Here is a 17,463-nt window from a genome sequence, read left to right on the forward strand (position 1 = left end):
TGTTGCTCCCACGGATTTCCAGGGGACAGACTTCTGAGGAAGCCTCCTTCCCTGTCGAGCGCCTAGAAGTGAGCTTGCAGACGAGCCCAAGGTGCGTCGACCTGTTTCATCTCAACCCTCGAACTCAACCTATTTCTCTCCAACTTTCTTTCCAGGGCTGCCTGACAGACGGGGGTCTTTCTTTGACTCCCTGACGCAGACAGCCAAGCAACGAGCCCGGGAGGAGCCAGCCTGTTCCTGACAGATTTTTTTTTTTTTTTAATCTAATTGCGTTGTTATGGATCATCACCAGAACCGTTAGAAGCAGCACACTTCCACGCGTCACTTCTTTGCGTTTTAAATGCATCTTTAACGGATGATTGGGGCTTTCCCGAGCCAGCTGGGAAACACACGAGTCTCAAAATTATATAACAAAAGGTGGCCAGGCTTTGGGGGCGAGCCGAGGACGACAATTTGTTCAAATGAGTGGGAAGACTCAGTTAGATCTATAACTGTCTTCCTCTGCCCGCCACCAACCGCCCCCCACCCAGCCTGTCAAAGGCCTCCCACCACGCAAGAACAAATAGGAGAGGCATTGTTTTGTCTTGACACCAAATTGCCCAAACCACTTTCCAAAGGGGTAGAACGTGCAAGGCGCTTTCGGGAACGTGGATCCTTAAGTGCACTTGTAAATTCTACAGACCCACGAAACTTTAACTGATACTGGGCCCACTAGGACTTGCTTCCGAGTAGACGGACGCAAGATCCTACCGCACAGCTCAGCGAATCGGGATGAGCGCAGCGTAAATTCCATTTAAAATTCGTGGGAGTTGCAGCCAAGGAAACGCACGCCGTTTCGAGACTTCTTACTTTCTGAAGGAAGGCGTAGGAAGTGTAGGGGTAGGAGGTCGCATATGCAGCCTTCTAACCTGTCGACACACTAAACATTAATAGAGTTTTAAAAGATCTAAGCACCCCTCGCCCGGATGTGGCTGTAATAATTACTAAGTTTTGTTTCTTTTTAAAAGGGGGGGAGCTTGTAAAGAGTATTATGATCAAATTTATAACGATCGTATGGTTCCTTGTAGCCTTTTTCTACTATTTATGTCAAAATATTTAAATAGAGGGAGATATTTTTTAAGTAGCTTAGGCGTTTGATTTGTTCTGGGTTTGTTTTTGTTGTTGCCGTCTGGTCTTTAAAACCACACGTTTGACAAGAGAAAACACTCTCTAGCCTGCTTCATTGAGCAAGCTCTCCTCATCTCCTGGCAGAAGGAGGCGATGCGGAGGGGAGCGGAGCAGGGTCCTGGGCGCATCTTTCCAGTTGCGCTCTACGGAAAAGGCAATCCAAGCGCCTTGGAAGAGAGTGAGAGATCTGGGTCCCGGGAGCAAAGGGAGTTTGCCCGGGCTGAAGATAAGTGGCTCAGTAAGTGCGGGACGGTGCCGCATTGTGACCCGTGAGTGTTTACATTGCAAGGGAGGGTGGAGAGAGAAGAGACTGAAATGCCCAAGTGTTTGTGAAACCCTATTAAAACTCTCCAGCCAGGGCGGCCAAGTGGAGTGGCTGGCCCCGGGTGAGTTGGGGGGCACCGCTCACCAAATGTTATTGTTGTACCGGGTCCGAGGCTTGTTTGCTCGATCCCCCCCCTCCCCACTTTCTCCCCACCAGCTGTTGCGAGCGCTGTCATTGTGGCATTTCAGGCGAGAGGTGACAAAGCTCTCCCTCTGTCTCTGGGTCTCGATCTCTCTCGCCATTGGCCCGCAGAGCGAGGAGGGGCGTGCGCTCGCAGCCCGTTTCATTGAGCGGAATTCGCGGGCGTGACATCACTTTGCTGCCCCCCCCCCCTCCGGCAGCGCCTCGCTCATTGGTGCAGCCGCCTGTCCCGGACAATAACATTGTTCTGGCCCAGCTCGGCTGCGCAAGGTGGCTATAAAAACACCAGTCAGGCGCGCAAAGATGCTTCTGTATTCATTGCGCTCTGGGACAGCCACCAGCGCTGCTGGAGAGGATCCGGCCCCTCAGAGAGATCCCCCCTGCAAACTGTAAGTGCTCCTCCCTTTCCATCGCGGGGCAGACTCGCCGACAGGGTCGCTTCGGGAGCGCAAATCCCCTAAAACACAAACCAGGTGCGCTTCGGAGGGTGGAGGCGAGCGAGTACAAGCGCAACTTTCTCCCAGCGCCCATAAAGAAGCGCCTGCTTCTTGGATCGGTTCTTCTCTCCTTCCCTGGACGCGCATTTGCTTAGAAGGAAGTTCGTCTGATGGAACTTTCTCCCGAGTAAACGCCCACTGGTCAATTTTGGGAACAGCGGGAGGCTGGCTGTGATACCAGGTTAAGGGGAAATAGATGCGGGTGGCTCTTACATTGCCAAGGAAATATTTAAACTCTGGAGAAGATCACATTGTCCACCTTTAAAGAGGACAAACGAATTTTCTTTGAAGCTGCCCGGAGTTCAGCATTGTGGAGCTTTTCCCCTTCCTCTTCTACTTCTTCGTCTTAAGAGGGACTTTGGAAACAAGCAACACGCGATAAACTTTGGGCTGGTGTCTTGGTGGCCGTTCAGGCATCTGCCAGTTGCAGGGAAACAACCGAATAGCGGTGTTGTTGTTTTAAATGGTATTGCCTGTGATGTTCGAAGTTGGAAGCTCGGGCGGGATCTTGGAAGAACGGGGAGTGCAGTCTAGATGAGAGATGGGAACAGTACTGCTTAGGTAGAAAGGGCCGCATGCAAAGACCATTTGGCTTAAAAGGAGACTTCTGAAAGCTCGTTTCCAGATTGCTCCAGCCTGCCCTTTCTGGTTTGGATAGTTTTGGTAAACTGCTCTGAATTGAAAAGTGTGTGTGTGTGTGTGTGTGTGTGTGTGAGAGAGAGAGAGAGAGAGAGAGAGAGAGAGAGAGAGAGAGATGGAATCCTTTTGGCTCTAGTTTATGTTGCTTGGCAGGTGTGGGAAGTGAGAAACTACATGGTAGCCGAGGGGGTACTTTGAGTTTTGGAACAGGAGGTTGCAGCTCGATCAGCAAAGCGGATAACCCAAGACGCAGTTTCTCAGAATCCAACAAATGGATTTTGGCACATCATGTTCCCCCTTAGGGCACCTTTGCTCCCACAATGCGTTTTAACCAAACTTTTTTGAATGCACAATCTGGGTGTTTAATGACTGCTAGAAACCTGGGAGAGGTTATTTCAATGGGGGTTTATCTGCGAATAGTCTAATTCCGAGTGACTGGGAGTAGAATATAAGAACAGGTTTTCCTGGGAATTTATTGATCCGGGATGAACTGTGATTTGTAAGTATGTCATCATAATTGGCCATAATCCAGCAAAGGAAGCGGACAAATTTACGACTAAGCCCCATTGAGATCGATGGGAATTAACGTTCCGTTGCTTCCCACGGAAATCAATCCCGACTAACTTTTGCTGAATTGCGCCCGTGCCGGGGTTTAAGTCCCACTGAACTCGAGGGGAGGCACATCTTAAAACACCTTTACCCAGAGGTGAGTCCTGCGGAGCTGCCTTTGGAGGGAGCGTGTTTTAAGAGGGCAGCGAGCGATTTCGGAGCTGCCTCTTTCCAGCCGGATCCTGTGCACATTGGCTGGGAGGTCGACCTCTCCCGTTTCCAATCACGGCGCACAGGACCGGAGCTTGGCAAGGCATCCCCTCGATTTCTGGGGCACCTGGGGCTGACCTGACCCTGACTGACGCCCAGCGCCTCTGTCCTCTTGTCCCCCCCCCCCTGCAGGACCAGCATGGACTCGGACGCGAGCTTGGTGTCCAGCCGCCCTTCGTCGCCGGAGCCCGATGAGCTCTTCGTGTCGTCCAGGAGCAAGAGCGGCGGCGGCGGCGGCTTCTCGGCGGGCGGCGCCGTGTCCAGCTCGACGCCCAGCGACTCACCAGCGGAGTTGAGCGCGGAGCTGCGCAGTGCCATGAGCGCGGCCGGGGTGGTGATGGTAGACAAGCTGGCCTTCAAGTCTCCCTCCTCCTCCTCTTCCTCGTCGTCGTCGTCCTCTTCGTCGGCGTCCAAGAAGGACAAGAAGCAAATGACGGAGCCGGAGCTACAGCAGTTGCGCCTGAAGATCAACAGCCGCGAGCGCAAGCGGATGCACGACCTGAACATCGCCATGGACGGCCTGCGGGAGGTGATGCCCTACGCGCACGGCCCGTCGGTGCGCAAGCTCTCCAAGATCGCCACCCTTCTGCTGGCGCGCAACTACATCCTCATGCTCACCAACTCCCTCGAGGAGATGAAGAGGCTCCTCAGCGAGATCTACGGCGGCCACCACGCCGCCGGCTTCCACCCCGCCGCCGCCGCCGCAGCCGCCGCAGCCGCCTGCCCAGGCGGCATGGTGGGCCATTCCGCGCCTCTGCCGGGCCACCCGGCTTCGCACGCCGTGCACCACCCGATCCTGCCCCCCGCCGCTGTCTCCAGCGCCTCCCTGCCCGGTTCCGCGGGCTTGTCGGCTGTCAGCTCCATCCGGCCCAGCCACGGCCTCCTCAAGTCGCCGTCGAGCGCCGCCGCCGCGGCCGCTGCTGCCGCTGCTGCAGCGGCGGCGGCAGCGGCTTCGGGCCCGCTGGGCAGCAGCTTCCAGCACTGGGGAGGGATGCCGTGTCCCTGCAGCATGTGCCAGGTGCCCGCCCCGTCCCACCACCACGTCTCCAGCATGAACACGGCCAGCCTGCCCAGATTAACCAGCGACGCCAAATGAAGAGGCCTCGACGGGACGGGAGAGAGGGAAGGTGGGTGGGAAGGAGAGGGGCCGAAAAGGGACCCCCAAGGACAAAAAAAGAGTCCTGGACTCCACAAACTGAAGCTCTCCCTTCCAGGACGTACAAAACTTGACCCCCACCCTTTATTACTTCACAACAACTCTCCCCGGCCGCTTCCCCCAACTAGGACTCCGTTACGTACTTGGAGAGGGAATAGAACTCAAGACCCCGGACGCTAAAGCCCCTCTGCCTTCTCCGCCGAACTGTTGCAGAAAGCTGGCCCGGGCGGAACAGGATTCCTCTTGAACTCCATCGCTTGGCTTCACTCTGATCTCACTCCCTGTTGTGCGTAAACTCACCGCGCATTGCTTTCGGAACCTTGTATGTTGTTGTTCTTTAAAAACAGTAGAAGGTGCAAGTAAGTTTAGGCACTCGCCTTCAAACCAGAGGAACCCAAACTGCCTTAGCAGCCTAGCACCTCTCTCTCTCTCTCTCTCTCTCTCTCTCTCTCTCTCTCGGTGGGGGGAATATTCAGTCCTGCACACTTTATAACTGGACGTCCAGTCCTTTGGAAATCCGTGGGGTTCACTTCCCAGGAAATGTATCACAGAGGACTTTAATTCCACCTGAACCTGAGCAGATTTGCTTACAAGTAGGCTCCGCTGTTGGTTTAAGTTCCAGGTAGCAGCAACTGAATCCTGAACCCGCTAGGCTGAAGGGGCCACTGAGACTAGTGAGTTGTGGTTCCAAAGAGGGGGCACGATCCAACCAGAGTCAGGCAGCTTGGAGAGCCAATGAAGAATCTTGTGGCACCTTCGAGGCATTGATTTTGGCATCAGCTCTGGCGGGCTAAAGACTGCGTCGTCAGGTGCGTGGCTTGCTACAAGGCTCTTGGTCGGTCTCGCTGCGCTGCCGCCCCTCTGGAAAGTGTGACCTTCCAGGTGTCTCTAAATATGATCCTACATGCATGTAAATAAGTCCGGCGAAATGCAACACGGCTTACTACCAAGGTCCTTGAGGGTGAAGACTTGCAACAGAAATGTTGACTGGATCGTGCCCAAGCTGGTTAGGATCGCCACGCTAAAATGCCGAGCGGGATCCCTTTGGGCCTGCGTCATTAGAGCGGCCAAGCGAAGGGGGAAAGTTCTGCATTTTGCTGCATTTTGCTGCCAGATCTGGTGCAAATGGTTCCTTCTGACGCTTTCTGATTGTGAGGGCTTGTTCTGTAAAACCTTTAAGGGCGGGGTGCGTGTTAAGGGCCTTTTCTTCTCTCCGGGCGCGTGGCCTTAAGGCTTTCTTGATCAAACTTAACTGGATTTTCGAAAGCGCCCCACAGACGAGATCCCCGCACTGTTTGGGGCTGCAGTATTGAGACGCTCCCCCCCCCCACGCTTGTTTCTGAATAACCTATTGTCTTCTTCTTTTCTTAGCGCTGTCACCTTCAAGAGATTTTTTATCACCTGTTTATTTTTTTATATATATTATCTATATAAAATAAAGAAATGGAAAAAAGTTGCTAAATAATATTTATTGTTTGGTTGCAAAAAAAAAGTGATCCACTGTTGACATTTTTAAATAATAATAAAAGAAATAAAAGAAAGAGAAAACACGACCGTTTTGCATTTATTTCCTTTGTGAGATGTTCTCCAGGCAGGATAATGAAGCCATTCGGTGGGAATGAGACTCAGCTGAGGAATCGCCATCCTCACGGGATGAAGGCCAGCACCTTGGCGATGAAGCGGAAGACCCCTCGCTTTTCTCCGAGCACATATTCTGAAAAACTAACTCCCCCTTCACTTAAATAGGAACTTTATTCTGAGTACAAGATGTGTTGGATCGAGCTTCAAGTGCTCATATTATGGGCACTCAATGGGCGCAGGATCGGGGCCACATTATTAAAAGACCAACAGCTTCCAGCCCTCTCCTAGGCATGCCTACTGGGAAGGAAGCCCCGCGGTGTTCAGTGGAGCTTTCCTTTCCAGCAACTGTGCCTTGGATTGCGGCTCCAAACTATCATTCCGGGTGCGTGCTTGGCTTTGCAACAAACTCTTTCTGTATGCAGCCCAAGCCTTTGCCCGTCCGTACGAAAGAGAAGCTGTAATCCTACGCACACTGCACTGGGACTGGGAGTAAATCCCGTTAAAAAAGAAGGCATGGATAGGATCGCGCCTTTTCCTCACGCATAGTATTGCAGCCTTAAAGGCTCGGGGAGTTCTGAATCAGCTATATATCTTAAGGGCCAGACTTGTTTCTAAGGGGCGAAATTGCCACCTAGGGAGGACAGAAATAAGGGCAGGTGGCCAGTCTTTTTAAAGAGGGAGAAAGTCAAAGGCGCTCAGTCTCAAGTGTGATCTTACGCCTTGCGTATCCAGTGGGCTGTGCTGGGCAAAGAGGCTCTTAGTCGTTTTAGGACATTTCAGCCCTAGATGCAGTGATGGGAGATGGGTGGGATGGAATCTTCACCACCTCCACCTCCACCACCACCACCACCATCATCATCATGGTGCACCAACACCAGAGGTGAGGAACTTGCGGTTCCCCGGATGTTGTTCAACTCCCAACACCCCCAGGCTGCGTCAAGGCCTCAGCGATGGTGTGAGTTGTAGTACAGCAACATCTGGAGGCCCACAGGTCCCCCGGCCCGACCCTACATAATTTGGCCCCACGAGGAACTAATGCAGGCGATCTCGAAGTTCTTGGAATCAGCGATCCCAAACGCACCCTCTGGGATCACGCTATCTGTAGGCTTATGACTACAGGGGTCCTTTCTGACCGAGCTCAGATAGAAAGAGGATTCCGGGCCGAATCACGGAAGCGCCATTGGATTTGCTTCCAAGGAGCTGTGTTTAGGATTGCGTGCTCCGAAGCAACTGCGCGGAAACCTCCATCCCTGCGGCAAGGAGTATTCCATTGGAATTGACTTCCAAGTGACACGTGCGGCAGTGGACAGTGGCTTTGTCAGCTTTTTACTTTTCCATCCATCCATTCACTCTCTCACTCTCTAGAGCCACCAGTCACAGACAGCTGCAAAATGATGGCGCAGATTATTCCTGCTGTTTTAGATTGAAGGGACAGGGGGTCGCGGGGGACATGCTCAACCCAAGACTTTCTTTTCGGGATCAGGTCTGACCTCAGTCCTTTTACACACAAATCACTCCTGCGCGCACTCACCAAGTCTTTTTTTAATATTTTCTTTCCCATTTCTGCAACTTGATTTGAGAGGGGAGGGACGCTTTTCGTTCTTGCTAAATAATCGGGAGTCCAAATACGTTTGCAGATCTATCTACTACAAATTACCAGTTAGTTGATCGCGGTCCATCTTCTACCCAGCCGAGGACCGGATTCTAAGCACAGGAATCGAAACTGCAAAGGGCGGGAGGAGGCGGGGGAAATTGCAATCCTAGGAACGTGAAAACCGGCTTCTTACGATGCCGTCCGCGAATGAGACAGGACTTTAATTCAAGAATACTTCTATTTCTGAAAGGCATCCTGGCATATTATACGTTCTGAAAATAACTCTTTTTCATCTGACTAGAACAGAAGTTCGAAACTGCTCTCCTCTCCTCAAAAGTGGCGCACTGTAGCCATCATCTTGGTCCTTCGGTTCACCCACTTCCTTCAAGTTTCTAGGCCTCATTATTTTTCCTTTTTTACAATTAAATCACTCTATAAACATTTTAGCGACGGGAGGGAGCCATCCCTCAAATGTTGAGAGGGAACCCGACCCCTTCAAGTAATTTTCCAAAGCAAAGGTTTTAAACAATCTTGGCTGGATTCACACAACGATTTAATAGCTTCTAAATCATTAGGAGACGTGGAAGTAAGTTTACGTTGCAGACATTTAAAATTAAATCTTTGTTGAAGCACGTAAACAGGCCCTAAGCATCTCTGAGCATGTGCCAAGTGTTGCTCTCAAACGCTGCCTATCTGGGATGAGTTCGCCAGGTCCCAGAGAGGGTGTGATTTCCAGGTAGGCTTAAGTTTCTGCACCGGCCATTAAAAAAACAAACTCTGCCTCTCAGGTTTCCATGTGTTAAGGCTCTGAGTTCTAATCCCGGGGGTTTGACTAATAGGAAACGCCTCCTTCAATCTGCTCCGCAGGAGGACTCATTAACAGATTTAGCGCTGGAGGAGAGCCGAGGTTCGAGGCTCAGGTCACAGAAGACAGCTGCCGAGTTCCCACCGGCTCGGATTGGTGTAGGGAGATCTAGATCTCAGTGGCGTAGCGTGGGGGGTGCAGGGGGGGCCGGCCGCACCGGGCGCAACATCTGGGGGGGGGGCGCTCCACGGGTTAGGGGGCGCAAATTACTTGCCTTGCCCCGGGTGCTGACAACCCACGCTACGCCACTGCTAGATCTAAACTATTTTCTCTTTCAGCTGGCTAGAGAAGGGCGACGCCAAAACAGTTCACACCGTCAAAAGCAGGCAGCGATCTTTGAAATGGCACCCGAGAAAAAACGCGTTTCCTAGAATGTGATTTCCTCGAGACAGTCTGCACAGCGCTGGGGGAAGCAGCTGGGCCAGGCTACCTAACAACTGGACATCGCTGTCTCCTTAGGGGACGAGCAGATCGTACTTCTCCTTTGCTTTCCATACGTATAAATTAAAATTATTTGCAAAGGCAGCTAATCAGAACCTTTTCGAAACAAATTACTGCTGTTGAGATTAATCCAAGGTACTAATAAATCGAAGGCTAAGGCCAAATTCTCTTGTTTGGCTAGCCACACTCCACACTCCTTTAAAATGTAGAGAAAGTATTTGCAAACACGCCCAATGATCCCCCAAGTTCAGAACCCTTTCCTGGAAACTGGTCCTGCCTCTCAAATTATAGGGTTGCCAAGTTTCGTGGTGTCCTTTTCGGCTGTGCTCCCGCGCACTTGTTAGAACAACCTGGCTTAGAGAAAACCGGCAGGTGACGCTTTTCCGCACTAGAACCAAATTTACTTTATTTAGCAAAAAATTATATACCGCTTGCTTGCAAAACAAACCACTAAGGCAGCGGTTTACAAATTACCTGCTAAGCTGCTGCAGGGTGTCAGGTTGCTGTTGAAGATGCTCAGGTGCAGGGCAGGCATAATGATAAGAAAAATAAAGGATGATGACGATTGCTAACCCGAAGTTAGCATTGCCTGCTATAATGGGGCAAGATCCTGCCCTCCCCCCTTTGGCTAATGGGCCCAAACGGAGCCAAAGGCCCGATCTAGCCGTTTCCCCTGACAATGTTTATGCCGCTCGCTTTCTTTTCTGTTTTCAGTCTGATCGAGGCTCAGAGCTGAACGCGACAAACAAATTGGTTTCCTGACCTCAGTTAAAAACCTCACACACCGAAACTCACCTTTCTGCCTACAAGAAATGCAGTGATGTGGCGGAGGCTTCACCGGTTGAACTCCTGCGGGGCAGCTCCGTGTTCCTGTCCGTCTCTCCGCCTGCTCCGCTCTCCTCGCATCGCCATTTGACCAGGCAGTTCCAGAAGCGAGACCCCAGATCAGTTCCCCTTAAATGCATGAAATTTATGGAACAAATATAGGGGAACTGGACTGGATTATTCAATTGTTTGCACATAGGTTATTCCTCTTCTGTTTAATCTGTTTATAGCGCTTCTGTGGAGAGAAGCTGGCGCTTGCAAACGACTGAACTGGGCAGAACAGAAGAAGTAACAGAACTCCTGAGCATGTGCAGAGTACGTGCGATTTGCAGAAGGACTCTGTCCGGCATCGGGCGCGTCTGAACCCGCCGGGATCATCCACCTGCAAAGAGGCGCTCAGCTTCGAGGACCAGGATGGCGCTTCGAGCTTGAAGGACTGGGCTGGGTTCCTGGTTTAAACGCCCCTCTCCTTCCAGCACCTGCTCCGATTCCAATCCGGTCCCTGGCACTGGCGCAGTTAGGTCTCCATAGGACTGAATGGCCTTACAGGGCGGGGGAGGGGATTGCTCTTTAGATGGATGTCATAAAAATAAAAAAATAAAGATAAAATATGTGTTTCAGGAGGCCCTCCTGCGTGCTCTTCCAAGTGGGTACGCTCTGCCCCCAAAGTCCGGCCGCTGCTCCCTGGTGATGACAGGACTTCCTTACTCCCCATCTCTCGGGGCGAGGATCCCTCAGGAAGGGCAGGAGGGGACTGGGGAGTTCTTAGGGTCTCCTAGGAGCGATCTGGGCGCTCCGAGTCTGCTCGCGGACTTCCTTTATTTGGGCATTTATTTATTTGGTTATATTGCGTTTATATATCCCACCTCCCCCCCCCCCCAGCTCAAAGTGGCTTACATGGTTTCCCCCCTCCTCATTTCATCCCAGCGACCCTGTGAGGTCGGCCAGGCAGTGACTGGCTGAAGGTTGAGTCCGATGCTCTAACCACTAACAGCACCACCAGCTGGCCACTGTGAGGACAGCTGGCTGGACTTGGTGGGCCTTCGGCCTCTTCCCTTAGCGGCGACCTGGGAGATGCACAGCAGGGTTTTCTTTCCAGGTGGCTTGGAAGAAAGAGTCAAGGCAGGCAGGAGTTCCAGATGGGCGAGAGGGTGGGTCGGGGGCTGCCAGGCTTCCAGACCTCGTCTGGGTCTGGTCCCTCTAGTGGATCTCAGGATTTCCCATCGCTGCCTCTTCCTGGGAGACACATCCACCCCGTGCATTCAGAGCCCTTTTATACAACCAGGGAGATGTCTGGGAATTGCATTTTGTTAAGCGCGCTGGGAATTGTAGGTCTGTGAGATCAGCGCCCTTCAACTACAGTTCTCGGGATTCTTTGGACCGACCCCGTGACTGTTAAAGTGGCATTAAGGGTGCATTAAATGTGGCCGTGGGCATATTTCTTGAGAATAAGCAAGTCAGGGCGCAGCTGGAAACTGTACGGGTTTCGCTTTGTTTCGCTCCCAGGATCGGAAGTTAAAGGAGAAAGCCAGCATCGCCTTAGTTTGGCAGGATAGGAGGGGGAAGGAAAGGGTCCGAGAACTCTCCAGGCTTTGGAAACGGGGCTCCCGTCCGGGGAAAGGTTTGTGCCTTGAGCAGCTGCGGAGGAACCTTGGAAACTAACCTATGCCCAGTCAGACCCGCAAATGCGGATCTTGCTGGAAAAGCAAGCGAAGAGGTGACAGCGCCCAGCTTCATCCCTAACGAGGCGTCAGCTGTGATCCCTGCATTGCAGGCGCCATAGGAGCCCCCTACAATAAAATATTTGAGGGAGCACAGTCCATGGGCTTTGCCATACAAATAGCGTGCCTGCACTGCGTCTTGTGATGGATTATGGGGGCGGAGCTTACCTGCCCCTCCCCCATATTTTATTCAAGCTGAACTAGATGACCTTTGGGGGTCTCTTCCAAGTCTACAATGCTATGATTCTATGTAGTTTCCCTTAAGCCAGCCAGAGCAGAAAGCTGCTGGATGCCCTGGAAGGAGGCGAGAGAAACCCTGCAGGCGATTTTGCGCGCCTGCTGCCCTGCTCCCTCCTGGCTCCTCTCTCTTGGCTAGAGAGCCATTGGGGTGAGGAGTAAGAAATGTCAAGCCACGCAGGGTTTTCTTCGCCGATCTCATCACCCGTGTGCTGTTTCCATATGTTCGCCTGCTGGCTCGACACGATGAGCGCCCCAGAGGGACCTGCTTATTATATTTTCCGCAGGTCCTGCCTTTAAATCGGATCGTATAACGTTGCAGAATTAGCAGGGGTAGGGTGTCGCCCGTATGCTTCCAATTGAGCCTAGTTAGTTTTATTTGACTTCACTTCCTGCCCCTGCGCCACCCCACTTGGGGGGGGGGACCTGCAATCCGATGCATTGTGTGCACTCTCCTCAGAAAAGTCCCGTGGAAGGGGGCGAGAGGAGCTACTTCTGAGCCAACATGTCTATAGGATGCCGTTGTTAACTCTTTGCAAACTGATTAGCAACTAATCCTGCTCCTTTGCGAGATTACTTGATGCTACAATATTAAATTCAGCATAATAACTTACTTGGAGGTAAGTCTCATTGAATGCAAGATCCATCGAATTGCAAATGAAAGTCACCCAGGGGTGAGACTACGTTGATTTCTTTGACTGAGTAATGTCACTGCAAACCCAATTTGCTTGCTTGCCAAAGGCTTCCGAATGGAACTGTTTGGAAATGGGACTTTGGGCGAGATGGGTCTTTGCCATCTAACCTGGCTCTTCTTAAATCAACCATTTCACAAAAAAATTAGTGGCAGGTAGATAAAAGAGCAATCCTAGGTTGGAAGGTGGCTCAGTCACTGCATAGGACAGTGTAGCAAGCTAGAGAAGTGAGGGAGGATCTTTCCCTTCAGAAGGCCTGAGCATCTGGAGTACAAATGAGATCTTGAAAGACTGGGGAACACGTGGCCTAGTCCGATGACCTGCTGTCAGGTAGTATTACTGTGAGAATGTTCAGGGAGGCAGGAGAGGATATATTGTTTCATTATATCCTTCCCAACTTGTGTGAACAAGTTCTATAACTTAGCAGAGTAACATTCCCCTTTTAAACTTACACAGCAGTTAATGTCTTTGCCAGGCTTGTTAAACCTCTAAAATAAGTTTCCTGGTAATTCCCCTTTATTCCCTCTTTAAAAAGAGTATAAAACAGTTTACCCACACATTCTGTTCACAGATGGATCCCAGAAGGCAGACTTAGGTTACAAAATATATACACGTGGAATCTATCCCATAAGGAGATAGTTCCTTGTCCTCTCTTGGCTGGAAGAGCATCTCAGGCTAAGGAGATGTTGCTTCTTCGAGGAATAGAGTCACAGAGAGAGATGGCTGCCTCCCCTGTCCTGTTTTGTTACCTGTACAGGTGAGGTCACGCCCACCTCTGGTCACACATAGAGGAAGTTTGTCCCAGCCCAGAAGGAAACAGGAAGTTCCGACTGGCTGGTCCAGACACCCCCTTTTTATGTCCACTCTAGGAATGTTGTATTTGACTGCTCTGTGTTTCAAACCCCCACAATTACCCCTTAGGTAATTAGGTAATTAGGTAATCTGGGTTGAGGAATGGTGGGCAAGTCACACCAAACTGAAGGTGTCCATCGGGCAAGAACAACTGAATGCACCTTCTGTTCCACATGGCTTAAGTAGATAAGCCACTCTGAAAGAACACAGTCTACCAGCTTCATCATGAAGCACTTCCTGCCACTCAAAACTAATTCATTTTCTCTCTCTCTCTCTCTCTCTCTCTCTCTCTCTCTCTCTCTCTCTCTCGCCACTTCAACTCAACCCTTCATGTTCCAATTTTTTATTTGGTTCTTGTGAGTAGGATTGTGCATGAATGATTTTTACATTTTTAAAAATAAAAAAAATCTGGTCAAGGCAAACCCAAAAGTATTTTTGGCAACTTGCATAAAGCATGAGAAACAAGCCCAATGGCATCTGTGCCTTTTGCAGCTGCATGAGGCGGGAATGGAAATTTTCTCCAGCATGAGGATTCAGTGACAGGCAGATTTCCCCATCTCAGCACCTGCAGGTTGGGGGTGGGGGGGGAGGAGAGAGAGAGACTCTCACCTGTTCAGTCTCTGCATATCATTTTGTTTAAACGGTATAGGGAAGGGCTACAATGTTTACTGTGCAATCCACTGTATCTGCTCAGAAGTAAATCCCATTGAATTCTGTGGGACTTACATGCCAGTCATTACAGGATTGCAGTCTCAAGTCAATTAATGGCTTTAGGTTAAAAAAGTCTGCTCTTTAAAAAGGAACCCCAGACAAATGGGACAACATTAAACAGCAATGTTATTTAAAATATAAATGCTTATCAAAACTGCATATGGTGGTCACTATCTTAAAATCTTATGCTTTCTGTGACATGCATGCATAGTTCAAAAGGAAAATATTTTTCTTTACAACTATTTATGTGTATGCAAAGTTATTCAGATTTAATCAATGAATGCATAAAATCATGCAGTTAATTGACTGAGATCTCTTTTAATTGGGGATGAGCCCCAAGGTGGTTTTCCTAACAGCTGCACAGAAAAGTCAGAAATAACGTCAGGCTCAGCAAACGAAAACTATAGCCTTGCCTGCACTCTTGGTAGCACGTGATGTGAAACTTATAAGGCAAACAACAAAGCGTCAAGAAGCAGATGGGCGGAGGGATTAGCTCTCATGCTGATAGCCTCCCACCCGAAGTGGAATAGAAAATCTTGTCGCCTCAGCTGAGATGTGTGCCTCAAGTCTTCTGAGCCGCTCTACAGGATAAGAGAAAGGGATGCCATGCAAAGAAGGGTGGAAAACTGATCTGCTTAGCCAAGCAGGAAGGAAAAGATTTAGCAGTACTAAACCTCCTGTTTGCAGGCAGGGAGTGCCTTCCTCTCCAAAGAAACTGAAATGAATTAGCATGGTTCAGAGAAACTACACCAGTCTCCAAATTTGTTGTCTTTTGAAGTTATTGATTCTATTGCTGCTGAAGCAGAAACATAACTTGCAGGAATTAAGCATGCAAACAGGGTGACCCGTTTCAAAAAGAACATTTAATAGTTGTGCAGGAGAAGGCATATCAGTGAGGATAAGGTAAAGGTAAAGGGACCCCTGACCATTAGGTCCAGTCGCGGACGACTCGGGTTGCGGTGCTCATCTCGCTTTATTGGCCAAGGGAGCCGACGTACAGCTTCCAGGTCATGTGGCCAGCATGACTAAGTCGTTTCTGGCAAACCAGAGCAGCACACGGAAACGCCGTTTACCTTCCCACTGGAGCCGTACCTACTTATCTACTTGCACTTTGATGTGCTTTCAAACTGCTAGGTTGGCAGGAGCAGGGACCGAGCAACGGGAGCTCACCCCGTCACGGGGATTCAAACCGCCGACCTTCTGATCAGCAAGTCCTAGGCTCTGTGGTTTAACTCACTGCGCCACCCACGTCCAGTGAGGGTAGCTTCCTGCTAAAAGCACAGGAGTCCTGCCTTCATTCATCTGCCCAGTCAAGATGTGAAGCTTTCCCCACCACTTTTTTCTCCAGGCTAGGAAAAGACTGGGCTGCAATGCACTTGGGAGTCCACCCCATAATATAGTGGGACTTATTTCTGAGTAGACATTTATAGGATTTTGCTGCAGCACTGCAGCCACTTAACTATCAGTGAAAACCTGAGGTCAGGTGAAAATTTGTAGGCACTGGATCCACACTAAGGGCTTGTCCAGACTTCTACTTGTTCCCTGCCTAGAAAGCATGGGGCAGAGCTGTTTTCTACTTGTCCTGAGGTTTCTAACCATGGGTCTGATCAGACTTTTGTTTGCCTCACCACTTTCCCCGGGAAAACTTGATGATGTTTTCTCCAATTCAGCAGTAAAGATTGGGTTTTCCTGGGGGAAGAAGCAGCAGGACAAGTGGAAGTCTGGATGAGCCCTAAAGGCTCATGCACACTTCCGTTTGGCCCACTACTTTCCCCTGGGAAAACTCAGGGCTCAGCAATGAATCACAACAAACGGCAATCTGGTTTCATTGGATTGAAATTTGTTTCGATTTAGTGCTAAAGAGTGAGTTTTCCAGGGGAAGTGATGGGGCAGAGGCAAAACTGCTTGGACCCTTGCCCAGAAAGTATGGGACAAATGGAAGACTGCTCAGACCTGTGCTTTCTAGGCAAGTGTGGACAAACCTTAAGCTTCTCATAGTAACTAGCTTGTCCCATTCATTTCAATGGGACTAAAGCTTGACGGGCTTAACCCAGAACCCTAAGCTTGTTTTCTTAAGCTTCTGTGAAAGAATCAACACAGTCCTTCCTGAAACTGTGTGATGAATCCATTCATGCCGTGACCCTCCTGTTCATGATGAGGAGACTTACAGCTCACTCCTACAAGCGTCTACACATAATTAAATCCCACTAATTTTTAAAGAACTTAATCTCAGGCAATATTGGTGTGATATTGCACCTTAGTTATGGTGACCAATTACAATAGAGGACAGGACTGAAATCTCTTACTCTACACAACTATTAAAGGTGGAGAAGCCTTGTCTTGTTTTGCACCATCCTGGACTGAGCATCAATAGGTTTGGAACAGCAGTCATGATTTTGGACTTTCAGGTCTTCTTTTAAAAATGGTTCAAGCCATATTACACGAAAACTTTCAACAGCCTTGTTCATGACTCTGTTGGATCAAAGCACTTAAATGGAAGGTGACTGGATCTCACCCTGTCTTTGATTATTTTACATTAGCTGTGTTATGGATCTCTCAGGCTCTGCATATGTGACTATGACCCTGTAGAAGTACAACCATTGTTTGGTATGAATACTCTCATGGAGAAGGTGGTGGTTCTGGACTGTGTCTTCATTTATGTTTAATGGATGGAAAAAAAGAGCCAGTTTTTGTGTTAACTCCGCTGCATGCAATGGACACCGTATACCATTTAGACATAGCAGGGTGTTAATGTGCTAATGCAACACAGTCTGCAACAGATGGTTGCAAGAATACTGCCAGCTCTGATGGGCTCAGGGAGTGTTGCTGCAGAGTTTCTAGTTTCAGTAGAGTCATTCAAACCTTTTTGCCTCCAAGCAATGGGAAATTGGGCTACCCTGAGGGAGGCCTAAGAGAATCCACTCATACGGACATCTGCATGGCTCGCTGCTGATTATGGGAGGACAGCTTCTGTAAGGAATAACGGCCTAACTATCCTTTGCTGGGCAGGCTGGGTCAAAAAGGAAGACACTGTTTTAAGAGAATTTACTACTCTGCCTTTAACAGACAGATGTGTTGACATTTGCAAGATATACCATGGATCTCAATCCCTGAGGAGTTTCGCTTGTCTTTCTGCTGATTAGCCTGCTGTGAAAGGCACAGAAATAGGCCACCTTAGTGATCCCACTTGGCAAAGTAAG

At 50.0% G+C, this 17,463-nt stretch overlaps 1 protein-coding gene across 1 annotated transcript; it reads left to right on the forward strand.

Annotated features, from left to right (window-relative positions):
- The first annotated feature begins 1,902 nt into the window (after positions 1–1,902).
- On the forward strand, positions 1,903–5,062 carry OLIG2 (oligodendrocyte transcription factor 2). The gene is made up of 2 exons (XM_082221504.1): positions 1,903–2,022; positions 3,721–5,062. The coding sequence occupies exons 1-2, from the start codon at positions 1,937–1,939 to the stop codon at positions 4,682–4,684; spliced, it is 1,050 nt and encodes a 349-aa protein (XP_082077630.1). The 5' UTR covers positions 1,903–1,936; the 3' UTR covers positions 4,685–5,062.
- The last annotated feature ends 12,401 nt before the right edge of the window (positions 5,063–17,463 follow it).

Source organism: Podarcis vaucheri (genome assembly GCF_965113315.1).
Source record: "Podarcis vaucheri genome assembly, chromosome: 4".
Lineage (NCBI taxonomy): Eukaryota > Metazoa > Chordata > Lepidosauria > Squamata > Lacertidae > Podarcis > Podarcis vaucheri.

Bases quoted from the DNA above. Each gene is read 5' to 3' on its own strand.
- OLIG2 (XM_082221504.1), top strand. From the start codon at position 1,937: ATGCTTCTGTATTCATTGCGCTCTGGGACAGCCACCAGCGCTGCTGGA. The intron at 2,023-3,720 runs GTAAGTGCTCCT...CCCCCCCTGCAG, and splicing joins AGAGATCCCCCCTGCAAACT to GACCAGCATGGACTCGGACG.